Source organism: Alnus glutinosa, chromosome 6 (assembly GCF_958979055.1).
Source record: "Alnus glutinosa chromosome 6, dhAlnGlut1.1, whole genome shotgun sequence".
Classification (NCBI taxonomy): Eukaryota; Viridiplantae; Streptophyta; class Magnoliopsida; order Fagales; family Betulaceae; genus Alnus; species Alnus glutinosa.
This window is the reverse complement of record NC_084891.1, coordinates 18,752,078-18,767,570: the sequence shown is the minus strand read 5'-3', so window position 1 is coordinate 18,767,570 and position 15,493 is coordinate 18,752,078. Positions and strand designations below refer to the sequence as shown.

Below are 15,493 nucleotides of genomic sequence, written 5' to 3'. Positions count from 1 at the left end.
AGCACAAAGCTAAGGCCTATGGGTGTTAAAATGAGTAGAAAGGTGCCTTTATTTTATTTCATTTCTCTCGACTTCAACAAGAAACATAGGTGGGTCTCACAACTCCATGCACACAAAACAAGAAAAATGTTTTCTCAGTTATTTTTATCTTCTTCCTCTTTCTCTTTTAAAAAGTTATTCTGTATCTTCCTCCTCTGTCCGTTTAACACCATATTTTACCGACATTTGGGTCAGCGTGTTTGTTTGATAGGGTTTGAACTTTGAAGAACTCAATTAGGTCAAAATAATAATAATAATAATAATAATAATTCATTGCCAAAGATGTCATTATTTTCAATTAAAAATAATAATACATATATTTCTTCAAATTATCACTCAATTTGCAATGCCCTCTTCTAAAAATTAAAAACAAAAGAACTAAAGATTGCATCAATCAAAGGTCCCCCCTCAAACTATTCTTTTCACTTTTTTTTTTTTTTTTTGCTTAAAAAAAAGTCTTAAGAATATTTGTCATTGGGGGTATTATTGCAAATTTTTAATAGTTTGAAAAGGGCATTGATACAATTTTTAGTTTAAAGGAATATTACAAATTTGGTGGTAATTTGAACGTTAAAGATATATGTAATTTCCTAAATAGATATATATATATTGTTTTTTTTTTTTTTTGGCAAGTAAAAAAACAACATATAGTTGCAGCCGATGGCCGAAACCCATAATCTCAACAATATTTGCACATCACGACTAAATGAGTAGTAAATGGTTCAAATGGCACAACATCTTCAATGAGGTTTAATTAAAGTGGTCACTAGACAATTCAATCCACTATAAACAACAACCCATTTATCAAGGCAGTAGAATCCCCAACGCTAAGAGTTATAGATAGACCCTAAATTGCTTGTATGCACTGTTCTACATTTTTTTCTTGTCATAACAAGTAAGATATATCATTAAATAAGAAATATACAAGGCAGGTTGCCCTAAACTGAGCTTGGTTAAACAAAATTGGACAATTTTGACTAGTTTTGGCTAGACTGGGGAGTTATAACTCAGATGTACCAACGCTATCAATTACGATCATTAAATTTTGGTAGTTTGGAGATGTTCGTTAAGGCGTTCTGCTTCTCTATTGCAGGTGAGTCTCGCAACTCTCTCACTCGAGACTTCCAAATTTCACAGAAATTTAGATAACCTAATAATAGGAAATCTTCATCATTCCACATCTCACTATCTTGTCAGACTAAAGTAAGGGTCCGCAATCCACTGCTTGTACGCTGTATATCAAATGAGCCAAAAGACCAAAAGAACAATTTGATTGAAAAATTTGCACCAAGATTTGTTCGAGGCTTTTTGGAACTCCGAATTGAGTAATGCTAGAAACCACTTTCTAACAATGCTGACGTGATAATCTCAACCAATTCTTGAATCAGTCCTTACTAAAAAAACAAAATCGAAGGGTTAATTTGAACCGTCACGTCAACATTGTAAGATAAAAATGTGATATATAGAATTACTCCCCTGCGTTTATATTGCACTCTAAAGTGTACCAATAAAATATGCAACTATGCAAAAGAATGGAAACCTTAGGGAAAGGTATTAGAAAAACGGGTAGGTATTGAGGAAACCCCATGTTTCTTGCTCTACTAATATAGCCTCTAGCAGCACATGCAGAAAAGTTATTATATCTCATTGTGGGTGCCAAACATTTACCACAGCATACTAAAGAAGAAGAAAATTTCAAGCATATTCACTAGAACTGGGTATCATCAGACATTATTATACCTATAAACTCGTATATACACGTTGGGGGCCAAAATTCGAATTTATTAGAACTTGCGGAAGAAAGAAGCTGAAGAAACTCATTTTATTTTGACTCTAAAAAATAGTAATTACAGAATGTATATACAGGTGAATATAAAACCCACCTCACATCTCAGATAAAAGATTGCTGATTTTCCGTAGCTCAGTAAGAGCTGTTATGGCTGTGACTTGTCCTTTTCCAACTAAACCATTTTTAGAGAAGTTCTCCAATGATCCCACCTGACCTCGATCTTGCTGGAAAACAGACTCAATTACCTGTCACACAAACCTATCAGTTGTAAGATCACAATACTTCTAGACGCACCCTAAAAATTGCGTTTCAAAAGAATCTCCGCGTATATTTTTTATCGATTAGCAAGTATCCTTTACTGAAAAAGAAAAACAATATGATTTAGTACGAATCCTATATTGGTTATCTCATTAGTTTATTTATTTTTATAAGTAATCGAGATATCATTTAAAGTGTAAGGCGTGCCCAAGTACACATGGAGTATACAAGAGAAGCCACCTAACTAGTAGGAACAAAAAGAACAAGAAAATCATGATAACTAGTCACCAAATGAGAAACAAAAACAGCTATCCAAAGATATAAAATTCTGTCATTCCTTTCCCTTTCCTTAGTTTCTCTTACAACTTTAATGCCCAGGTCCATTTTTTTTCCCTCCTAAGGACCAAACCAGTTCCTCCTTCGATAGATTATGGTAAAATGTTACTGGGCTGAACCACGACCACAAGTATATAAAAAAGTTTAATTAGAAAAAGCCATTACAAGTTTTGATATCTCATCTTTGAAGAAATTAACCGATTTACATCCAAGAGAAACATGTGCATAGTCAAAGTATTAGCTATTATTCTAATATAAGTCATCTCAACTTGCCCACAGAAAATAATTCTGCTCAAAATTAAAGCATTTCTTTTAACTAACTAGGAGAAAAAAAAATCTTAGTGTTACCTGAATATGTTCAAGCATAGACTGCCCAAGATTCCTCAAAGTACCCATCACATTCTGGTCCATATCATCTTCTTTGCAGCTAGCGGAAGAGTTGCAAGAAGCATTAGCAGCAGGAGAGGCAGCAGTATTGTCTTGGTCGTTTGCACTGCTGGCAGATTTTGTAGCCTCAGGGGAATCTCCTTTCTCAGATGTACCCTCACCAGAAGCATTCCGCCCAAACTTCCAAAACCACGGGAATTTACCTGAAAGAAGCTTTCGCTCTTTTAAACCTGTCACTGAATTTCCCACGGAGTCATTGTCACATCCAGATTTTTGGCATACATCCTCAGGGTGATCGGAAACTGGAAGAGGTGATTCATCTGGGATAGTCCCCAAATGATCATCATTTTCATCAAGTGATAAATTTGATGCAACACTACTTTTCTCAGAGTCATTTTCATGGTCATTAGCCCCACTTAGAGGACTTGTAGGGACTGAAAATATAGATGAGTTTTCTTCACTGCCAGCATTCCCACCCAAACATATCCCCTCAGCACTGCAAGTAATTTCCTTCTCCACAGCATCTTGTTCCTCCACCTCAGCTTCTACAGAGATATTGTCCTTCTGGCTTAAAACATCATCGCAGCATACTTGCTCAATGTCTTCATCTGAGCCAAGTTCTCGAGAGAGATCTTCCAGCAAACTTCGCCTAACGTATGGCTTGCTGTCCTTTTTGTCACTCTCAACTTTTGCTGGAGATGATCCTGTTCTGGAAAGACGCAATTTTACTTTTTCTGCCCACCCTCTCTTTGGAGTTGGAACTTGTTTCTTTAAATCACCTTGTCCAAGTTCTTCAGCCTTGTGTAGAACTCTCCACTTCTCTTCCCAGTAGCTCTCAGGTACCATATTTAAAGGAGTTTTTGGAGAAATACAATCAGATGATAGGCTGTGACCTCTTACAACAGCTGATTTACTCTGGTTAAAAACCCCACCGAATGAAGGAGATGAGGATGAGAGATTGGTACTCAGTGCAAGAGCCTGGAAGGACTTCGCCTTTTCTATCAGTTTCTTTAAATTTACATTCTCAGGAAAGTTTAACAATCTCTGAAGACAGGAAGTAGCATGTTCAGTGGCAAGCAGCGAAGATCTCAAATAAAGTAGCATTGAAACTGCCATAGCTGATATAAATGCTCCCCGGGGTGAATTAAGGACTCCGAAGCTGGACCCAATGTCATCTTTGGCACCTTTGTCTAATTTACTATTGTCTGATGCAAATATCTCATCCCAGACTATCAATAGGTCTTCAAGTGAAAATTCACGTCCAAATAATACCCGTAACCAGCGAAGTGCAAAGTACTGGGGTTCAACCCCAAGCTCAACAAGGTGGCTGTGTAAAGACAAGTCAACAAGAGACAGCAGGTGATATAGTGCAGCAGATGCTTCGAGGACAGGAGGTAAGCCAGAGTGGGACCCACCTGCAGGTGTGGGAGAGAAGAAATCTGCCATTGCGACCGAACCACAGGACCCACTCATCAAAGCATCAAACATGCCATATGCATCATGTTCCATAAATTTCTCAGATAAGACAATACCCAGTTCACCTTCAGCCCCATAAGCATCGCTCAGCATCACAATGGTCTGTATCTCAAGATCAAGCTCATCAAGACTCCTAACTCTCATCACATTTCCGTGGGACCCATTCTCATCCTCCATATTATCTGGAGATTTTTTAAAATCAAAATTATATGTAAGATCACTATCATGAACTGATAGGCCATCAAATTTGTCAGTGAAGTGATCTTCGTAAAGCTTTCGAACTTGAGAAAGCCGCTCCACATCAACTTGAAGAACGTACAACAGAGGAGCCAATAGTTCATGCATTCCTATAAAGAACAACAGAAAGTAAGAAAGACGATATTAAAAAATTTCCAGAAATAGACTTCCATCTTCTATGTACCTGAAATGCATGTTTGAAGAATTTAATAATGTATAATTAAATATCTGCAATCACATCTAATCCCAAAGTAGACATGCTTGACATATTAGAGCCTTAGAGGTCATAGTAAGTACAAAGTAAAATATCCCCCCTGTAATTTTCCCTTTTCCCATCTATTGTTCAGAAAAAAAAAAAAAGAAAAAAAAAAAAGAGTACCAAGTAAAATACCATTTAGGCTGAACCTACTGCCATAAAAGTCAGGCTCCAACAGAAGTTAATGCATTTTAATTGGACAACATAAAGCAAATGAATGCCGAGTGTAAATGATTGATAGCTCAGACACTTTTCATTGATATTGTTTCTAAATAAAACAGCCTTCTTTTTTTTTAATTTTTTCTAAAAGCAGTCACAATTTTTATCAAAACCAGACCACCATTACAAATCTCAGAATGGAACGGATAATGATTTGTAAGTAAGCACATCTTCATGGATAATTTTCTTATCTATAGAATACCACAAATATGGTATATAGGGCCTTCTGATCGTAAGGTACTTCCACGCATTGTTCAGGGAGGTCACTAGGACAAGTCCTACAATACAAATCTTACGCATATATAAATGTGTTTCAAAACGGGAGACAACAGTAGACAATAAAGATTGCTTTGACAAAAGCAATTTACCTTGTCTGTAACCATGCTCTGGATGTCTAAGGCACCACAATAACAAGATTCGTCTCAACATGCCTTGGCATCCGGGTGTCTGGAAATAGCTCCCATGTTCTGGATATAAACGTGACAAATCCTGGTCAACCATTTTCTCCAGCTCAGCACTTCGAAAGAAACGACCCCAGGTGCTATCTGCGCAGACATAATGACATGCAACATACATTAGAGATTGCATCAACTACTTCATAAGTAGCCAGCTTGCCCCAAAATTCATTGGCCCACATTCCTTCATGTATTAAATAATGTTCTTTATGTTCTATTACAGGTCAGACTGAATCATGAGAAGCTAGTTAGTTCACCCAGGAATCTGATTGGGTAACATCAACACAAAGGACATGAAATCGGTACAACTAATGCAACCATTTATTGTTTTATTTATTGCTTTATCTTCTCATGGGCTGAGTTATAAGCATAGAGATTCCCTTCTACAAATACTCCAAGAAGAAAATCAAGATGCAAGCCTTGCAAATTTGGCCTCTCAAGATCAATTATTACGTATAGAAATCTAATAATTTAATAAATAAACAACACTAAGGGATGATGTGATATTCAAAATCAAGCTTGGAAACAATTGAGGAAGAATGTGCTTTAACAATGCACAAATTTTCATTACTAGTTCCTACGGTCACAAGTATGTATTGCATATTAAACTTGGAAAGGTGCCTAAAGGAGGCAAGTGTTTACCAGGGTTTTGTGAGAGCGGATTGTCCATAACAAGATTAGGAGAATTACTTCCATCCTTCGGAATATGTGGATCAACTAGGAGGCGCCTTCTCAAACCAGCATATCTGAAAGAATAAGATTAACATACAAAATGACATTGATCATAATGAAAGAGTAGTAAATCTAATTTTTACAACTACGACTGGTATCACAGAAAAATCTCTATCAGAAACACTTGCCCTCCAATATGGCTATAATGTTGAAAATGAAATTATTTCAATTTCAGCTTTGCCGTTGATTTATAAACTGTATAAAAGGAAAACAAGATTCACAAAATTCTTTGCTTCACGTATCGAAACCCTTGAAATGGGTTAAAACTCTTGAATTACCATAGTTCAAATCACAAACTTTAGATTTTGTCAAAACTGAGTTTCTGACTTTCACAGATCAAAGCAAACCTTGGTTTAATCAACATAAGCTATTCAAACTATAGGTGATCCGACTTGACCTAGTTAACTAAAAGTACCAGCTTACTGAAGGCAAAACCTGAAGATTCCCAAAACTCAGCGGCACAACACCCCACCCCCCCCAAATAAATAAACAAAAATTGAGAAAATAAAAAGCAACAAATCCAAAGAATAAAAAGAAAGATATAAACCTGAATTCTCAGATAATGTTAAACGAAGTAGAAATATGTAAACAATATGAATCAAAAGCAACCTGCAGCTAACCCCCATCCCCCACTCTAAACGATAATTTCAATCTTGAATTCGGACACAAATTTGGAAAAGTAGAACCCTAAGCCTTGCCTAACTCTTGGCTTGAGGTTCCTTGAGGAAATTGTCACAGCAAAGCAAAAAGGTGATCCCAGCAAATTCTATACAAAATTATTATTTCTATACTAACTATATGCGCTAAACTCAACCAAAATCCCCAAATTAAAAACATCCACGTAAGAAATCACAAAAAGAAAAATATCCAAACGTTAGAAATTCAAAAGAAATCTTTTAAACTGAGAAAATCCAGAAATTCAAAAGAAAAGAAGTTACCTCCTTCGATAATCAGCGGTGACCCGACGGAGATTATCAATGGAAGAGGAAGAAGAAGAGGGCAAAATCCCAAGATTTATACGCCACTGCACGCCTCTAAGATGTGAGAATGGTCGATTCTCCTCCACAGATCTCCCGGAAACAGAGCTAGCGCTCGAAGACGACGAATCCGGCAATGCCGGGTCGATCAGAGGTTGCGACATGGTTTTACGGCAAGCTTTCTGATACCCAGTTGCTCAAATTTCACAAAATGACGAAAAACACAGCCTTCACAGAAAATTCAACACTGTACAAATTTGCAAACTTTTGGAGCAGAACAGAGGAAAATTTGATTTCACGGAATCAAATTGCTTTTCAGGAAAACAGAAAAAACAAAGCTAGGTTTAAGCATGTGAGGCTTGCTGAAGAAGAAGAAGAAGAAGAAGAAAGTGAATTTATAAGAATTCAGAGAGAGACAAAGAGAGAAAATTTGGGAAGAAACCCAAAGGCGTAATCAGAGAAACAGAGAGCCTTTAGAGAGAGAGTTTGGGAATTGAAAAACAGAATTACCGGGCAGAATTAAGTTGGAAAAATGGCTGAATTTGTGGAGGAAATGAAAGAGAGATAGAGAGAGAGAGAGAGAGACTAGCGTCTCAGTTTGGAAGATGCGCATGGGAACAAACTTTGATTCATAGAGAGACATATATACATTATTTTATTTTACTTTCATTTTTCTTTTTCTTTTTTTCCTTTTTTTTTTGGCCTTTTTTAGAGAGAGAGAGAGAGAGAGAGAGAGAGAGGGGCATAAAAAGACAAGTTATGGAGAGAGTCCTTGAGTAGGAGCTGTTGGAAATTTGGGATGGGAGTTGAGCTGTTCCCTTCTAGCTAGGCTTCTACTATTCCCCCATTCTGCAATTACATTTTATTTTTTAAAATTATTTTTAACTACTCTCCTATATTTTGGCATAATGCAATAATTAAATATTTCTACCATTTCGTGGGTAATATAAAAAGGTCCCGATTTTAGCGAGTGGATATGCCTCCTGCACTTGTGCTCTCAGATTCGAATCCTCCAACTAGGGGTGTGCAAAACCCGCAGCACCCGCCCCACCCCGCAACACCCGCCCCACCCCGCCCCGCAGAAGACCGGATTTTCGAGATTTTTTGCGGGTTAGGATCCTAATTTGAGAAATTTATGCGGGGCGGGGCGGGTTGCGGGTTTATACTTTTAAAAAACGCGGGTCCCCGCCCCGCCCCGCCCCGCACAAAGGAGGAGAAAAAAATAATAATAATAAAAAAGGGGAAAGAAAGAAAACTAGAAGGCTAGAAGAGGGAATCTCTCTCTTTCTCTTCATCTTCTTCATTTTTTCCTTTTGTTTTAAATTGTTTTGGTTCACTATTATATTTTTGCATGTTTACTAACCAATGGACTGTTATATTTTTGCATGTTTAGTTGTTTACTAACTAGTGGACTCATTTCATTGTGTGAGAAATACAATTTTTATGGTTCAATTTCATGGGATGTTAAAGTGTATACATTTTTATTGTATTGTTATTTGAAATAATCTTTTCATTACTTTTGGAAAAGACAAGAAAATTGATGACATAGAATAGTGAAATATTATAGCTTTTTATTCTTGTCATTTATTCATTATGCTTTGTTGATGGGAGAAAATAGAAATCATGTTTCTTAGAATTTTATCTTATAATTAATAGGACTTTTAGTTTAAAAGGCTAATCCATGAAAAATGTTCTTGAATGGAAATATGAATTTAATTTTTTATTTAAAAAACCAGTATTTTTTTTGAATTTTTTATTTTTTACAAAATAAAATCAAAATTACGTAAATGCCACTCAAAATACCCGCCCCGCCCCGCAATCCCCGCAATCCCCGCCCCGCGCGAACCCTCCCCGCAGTGAACCGCCCCGCACGGTTACTCTTTAATAAGTGTGGTTTGCGGGTTGGAAATTTCCAACCCGCAAAGGTGCGGGGCGGGGCCAAAAAATGCGGAAACCCGCCCCACCCCGCCCCATGCCCACCCCTACCTCCAACTTCCTCAATGCTTGTGTTAAATTTGGCTGAGGTCTCCTAAAACACTTATAGTATATCAATGCAGTAGTTCTTTTATTGTTTTAAATTAAATTAAATTTTTTTTGTTAACAAAAAAAAATTAAATTAAATTTAAAACACTAAAAGAACTATAACAAAAAAAAAATTAAATTAAATTAAAACCGTTGAACAAATTACAATACTTATGCTTTTTTAATTTTTTTTACCGCACATGAACCAAATCCATGTTAGAGATAATGCAAAACACCCGAGGGGGTGTTTTGGTGTATTAACACAATATATATATATATATATATATATATATATATGAGAATACGAAAATACTAGTATAGTGACTCATATTTTCAAAATAATATGTACAATTAGGGTTTACTTATAAATATGTTATGTTATAACCCTAAATTATATTAGTGAAATATAGATGCACTCTTGTGGATGTAAACACTAGTCGAACTACGTAAATTTATGTCTTAACTTTCTTTTGCTCTTTCTCTTTTCAATTTTATATTATTCATCATTATTATGCATGGTAATAATAACGGATTATCCTCGTTATAAAATAAATAAATAAAATAAAAAATTATAGAATTTTACAAGGATTGTTTTAGGCCCTGATTGTTATGATGTAAAGTATTTTGTAGAATTTTTTTTTTCATACTTTTCGGTGTTTAGTAAGACTGAAAATTGTGTTTAAACTCAAAACGTTTTCGATTGGCTAAAAAAACCTTATTTAATTCCCATAAAATGGTTTCATTTCTTTTAAAATCGTAAATAATTTTTTGAGTTTGAACTTCTCCTTTTTGCATGCATTCTCTCTTGTAGTTCATTCTCTACTGGTACCAAAGGTCGCCAACAGTCGCCACTAGAGGTCTCCATCCGTTTCCCATCCCCCACTATCGTTATTTTCGTTGGCCGCCCCTCGCTAATTTTTCATACAAGCCAAACGTTAAAAATTATATTTCATACGACAAATATTTTCTAACAATATATATATATATATATATATATATATATATATATATATATATATATATTTCGTCAAAACAAAGTAACCACATGTATGATAACTCATAATTGTGGTCTAGTAAGACTTGTATAGTCTCTTCATCATTGGCATAGGGACCAATAAAGTTATAAAGCTATAACCTAATATTACAAGTGCTCCAATATTTATTGGCCCCCGGTGACGCCTTTGATATGACAATTGACATACATATATCATGAAAATTGGAAGGATGTGTAGCATCCATGGTTGAATTATCCCTTTCTTTTTGTTGTTGTTACATCCATGTCAATAGAAAAAGAAATCACATTGCTAGTCAACACTACATAAATAATCATATGATATTTAATATCTTCTTCTTTCTTTCTTTTTTTCATAAAATTTATATTTATTCAACTCAATAGGAATATAACCTAAAAAAAACCTCTAAGAACAAGCAAAAGACAAAATTTCTATAAAATAAGAATAAATTGTTCTAAAATAACAATATCATGAATACCTGTAAAAATTTTCTCAATTCACACCCTATCCATCATTTGTTTTGCCACTGCCTTAGCAAGGTCATGAGCAGCAAAATTTGCCACTCTTCGAATTGCCTAATTTGCCAATTTCATCGACTAGAAAGAACCACGTGTCTATCGGCTACCAATTGTCTATCGGCCACCAATTATCAATGTCTACACTAATTTGGACCGTTTATCTCTACCGCATTAACCACATTTACGGAATCCCATCTAGGATATTTGATATCTTTCTTGAATGATTTCAAGTGATTTTTCAATATTATAAAAAAGATGATCATTTTTTTTTGGGTCACTTCAAGTTGAATAAATTATCATTAGAATATGATAATTCTTTTATGTAACAAGTCAGCCAAGGGGTTGGCAGAGTGAGACTTGTACAAGTCTATCTCTTTTTAATTCAAATTACAAGTACTAAATATAAAACTAATTTATCCCCCCATTTTTATTATTTTTTTTTTTTTGTGAGATGGGGGTTTGATCCCATTCCCTCAACAATATTGTAACTTGAAAGGAGAAACATATCTTCTTCTTCTTCTTCTTTTAACATTCTTGATTTTTGTCTTTTGAATTTTTAAAATCAAAAACAAAAAACGCCCTTAAAAAATACATTGACAAACATAACCTAATTTAATTTAGGAATAGAATTAATGATTATTTGAGATAAGGAAAGAAAAAAACAAAATGAAACTATGAGAATAGCATTATATGAGTAATGCTAGAAGTCTCTCGTGTGTCGCTTTTGTGTCCCTCCAAAAAATTTGACTACCATTTTGTGATCAATTGATTTTTGAATTTGTTAATTACCATTATCTTTGACATTAAAGAAAACAATCTATTCTTACGTAAATTTTCTCTATACTTGTACACACAATGACAAGCCTTGTAATTAAAGGATAGAACACAAATTATCATACGTGAAGTTTTCCTTTTTTAAGTATGATATTATTTCTCTTTTTCTTCTACTTGGCAAAATAAAAAGAAAGACTTTAAACCCAAGTTCCTACCACAAGTTTAAGAGTGAGAGGCAAGAGTGTTACGAATGTGGTGTTTTAAATGGTTTAAATGTAATTTTAATTATGTCAATTTTAAATGGTGAACTCTACTTGGAGCTTGTATCATTTAGTATTAAAATCAAGCGTCATGTCACGGGTTCTAGTTACGGAATGGGCGACCTATAAAATAGAGTGAGCCGCCATAAACGTCATATTTGAAAGCATTGTAGTTAATTACGATATTAAGTATCTCACATTTTTTAAGTATAATCTTAACCATCATATATAATATAAATTTTTTAACACCCTCCTTTTACATATCGATTTTTAAAAGTGAATTTCACGTGAAGTTTGTACCATGAAGACGGTATTACCTTGTAAAACACTTGCACATAATTATGCAGTGTAGGAGACAAAGTGTTTGTGGCAGTAAATCTAGAGAAATGATATAAATTCGTATCACGCAAATTCAATAGTAAATTTGAAACTTGATTATATAGAGATGTGTATGAAATCTATGTGTATAATTTCTCTTAAACTGTTATTACTTTTATAGGATAAGAAGTTAATCACTTAATCTCAATTAGAAATAATAAGAAAAAAGATCTTAAAAAGTTATTTACTATTAGAGAAATGATTCTTTACCACCTAAATATACAACTTTTCACCACCTTGTCTATGTGGCAAGGTGGTCCCCCACTTTATTTTATTTTTTAAAAATAAAAAAACTCTAAAGTTAGTAGGGGACCACCTTGCCACATAGACAAGGTGGTGAAAAGTTGTATATTTAGGTGGTAGTGAATCATTACTCTTACTATTATAGGCAATTTAAAAAATTATAGATGATAAACTGAGAAGAACCATATCCCATTGGCAACTGTTCTATGATACTTTATTTTTCGTTTAAAATTTGAGAAATGTTATACATCTATTTTCTATCTATTTTTTACTCACCAAATGATATTTATACACATTTTTTTTTTTGTACACACACTCATTTTTTGTGTTGAACCCATCTTACATGTATGGATCTCACACCGAATGTGAATGTGTACAAATAACACATCTCCATCTCTATACAACTAAATTTAAAATTCATTATGGGATTTGTAGGACTTACTATGAGTTTCACAAATCCAATAATGAATTTGAAAATAAAATGGGTATATGGGTTTTGGAGTTTTATTATGATATGTCAAAGTTAATAAATTTATGACACGTCTTCTACTTAAGTACGTATCACACTAACGGAACCTGATAATTCAATGGAATGAATTTGACTGTAAAAAGTAAATTGTTCTTTTAGTCTATCTCATGAACCTCTAAGTTGTTAATTACAAATGAGAAAAGTACACATATTCCCCTCAAATAATCACTCAATTGTTAATGCCTCCCTCCAAACTACCAGTTGTATCAATGTCTCATTTCAAACTACCAAAACATATCAATGTTTCCCCTAAGACTAATAAAAAGACAAAAATGACCATCGATTTTTTTTTTTAATAAGACAAAAATGTCCTTATAAATTCAAAAAACAACTAAAAAAAAATTAAAAAAAAAAAAAAAAAAAAGGAAAATTAAAAAAAAAAAGGAAAAAAACAACGAGAAATTAGAAAAGAACAAAAATAACTGAAATTTTTTTTAAAAAAAAAAAACGAAAAAAAAGGAAAAAACCCATTTTTATTTTTTGTTTTGTTTTTTTTTTTTTTATAACTTTTTGTTATTTTAGCTTTTTTTAAATAACTTTTTTAGTTTTAATAATTTTATGAAGGGTATTTTTATCATTTGAATGGACATTAACATTTTTCAATAGTTTAAGAAGAAATTGATACAATTAATAATTTAAAAGATATTGACAATAAAATAATAGTTTGAAAATTAAGATAGTTACGTGTAATTTTTTTCATTACAAATCAAGTAAACCCGTTGAGTAATTTTAAGTAATTTTTACATTTTGTTTTCCCTTTATTTTTGGAGAAATGATCCCTACACTCATTTCTCACAACAGCTCCACAACAAGTTGGCGTGGCCGGTAATATTTTATTATTTTTTTTGTTTTGTTTTATTTTCTTTTTGTAAAAAAATAATAAAATATTACCAATCATGTTAACTTGTTGTGGGGCTGTTACGAGAAATGAGTGTAAGAATATTTCTCTTACTTTTATAATTAACTTAAAAGAGAAGCGAAGGAAAGTAGGGCCAGAAAAGGGAGTTCACATTCTCTGCAGTGCAGCTTGTGGTAGGTCCCCTTGTTATTGCAATCAACTATTGCCTATTGGAATTTGGGACGCTACGCCAATTCCTTTTTGAAGAGAGAGAATGAGAAAAAACAACAACAAAAAGTCTAACAAATAATATAAAATATTTTTTACATATAAATTTTATCAAAAAATATTTCTTACTTCTATATCAAATCAAAATATTTTCTTAAACCAAAATTATTATCGATTACGATTTGGATTTGACTTATGCTTAGTTTATTTCGATGATAATGGTTTTCGTCGTAAAATAATTTCAGGGAAGTTATTTTTCTGGAAAATATTTTTCGCCGAAAGCATTTTTCGATGTTTGGCGCGTACGAAAAATCACAAATATTTTTATTTAATCATATTAACCTATAAAAATCAATTTTTATTCAAAACATATAAATATTAATGAAAAATAATATAAAAATTACTGAAGAAGAGATTCTGTCACTGACCGATAGGATTTCGACCACTTTTACCGAATTCCGTCGTTCCGGCTACTATAGCCAGAATCCAAGATAAAGGCCGAAATCCGAACAGTTTCGTCGGAATCTGGGTTGGCCGGATTCCAACCAAAACTGCCGAATTCCGGCCGTTTTGGCCAGATCCAGCCTGCCGGCCGTTCTGGCCTGATCTGTCCGGCCAGCCAGCCGTTCTGGCCTGATCTATCCGGCCAGCCGACCGTTCTGGCCTGATTTGTCCGGCCAGCCAGCCGTTCTGGCCTGAATTTTCGGGCCAGATCCGGCCGGCTGTTCTGGTCGAGATGTTCTGGCCAGATCCGGCCAGCCGCTCGGAATCCGGCTGTTCTGGCCAAATTCCGGCCAGATGGCCTAAATACGGTCGCGCGGAATCTGGGCTAATCGGATTCCGGCGACGATGGCCGGATTCTGTCGCAGGATTCCGGCGACATTGCCCGAATGCTGTCAGATTTCGGTACCGGCAAAATTTTGGTGATTGTTGACTGTTTGAAGTGAAGGTCGACTGTATCGTTTAATAGGGGTCGAATGCGTCTGGCGTCTTAAGAAAATGATTTACACTTTTAAAAAACGTAAATCATTTTCCTAAATTTATTAAGCATTTTTGGTCAAACAGAAATCATTTTCCGGTTGACTATTATTTTCGCCCATACCAAACACCGAAAAATGACGAAATCCTTTTTCAGAAATCATTTTACGCCGAAACAAACGGAGCATTAGGTACTGTTAAAAAAAAAATTTATAACATGTGTTGTATGTTTTTTAGCTGTCCTGATTTGATTTTGTTTTCTCTATTTTTCATAAAAAAAAAAAAAAAAAAAAAAAGTTGAATTAAATCTAATTCATTGAAAAAATTATAATATATACTGTAATTTTTGTTTACAGCACTTCAGCCAAATCTTAAGAAGTAAAAAGTTAATTTTGAAGAGAATTTTATAAGTATTTTTTAAATTTTCGCAGAACCCATTGAAGCTTGACGGTTATCCCCTAAATTTCAACGTGATTCCGGTCCTACCAGAAGGTTCTAGGTAGGTAATAAAGACATAACAAATTCTTATCAATAGGTTTTCTTGATTTGCC

The 15,493-nt window shown here is 34.2% G+C and overlaps 1 protein-coding gene across 2 annotated transcripts; it reads right to left on the bottom strand.

Moving 5' to 3' along the window:
* Positions 1-766: 766 nt before the first annotated feature.
* LOC133870443 (uncharacterized) lies at positions 767-7,776 on the bottom strand. Of its 2 annotated transcripts, XM_062307568.1 has the most exons (6): positions 7,123-7,776; positions 6,095-6,198; positions 5,366-5,542; positions 2,771-4,632; positions 1,923-2,073; positions 767-1,433 (listed from the first exon to the last, which is right to left on the bottom strand). In XM_062307568.1, the coding sequence occupies exons 1-5, from the start codon at positions 7,323-7,325 to the stop codon at positions 1,924-1,926; spliced, it is 2,496 nt and encodes an 831-aa protein (XP_062163552.1). In that variant the 5' UTR covers positions 7,326-7,776; the 3' UTR covers positions 767-1,433; position 1,923. The 2 variants fall into 2 exon arrangements, with proteins under 2 accessions (XP_062163552.1, XP_062163551.1); XM_062307567.1 differs by lacking the exon at positions 767-1,433 and having other exon boundaries at positions 1,848-2,073.
* Between the last annotated feature and the right edge of the window lie 7,717 nt (positions 7,777-15,493).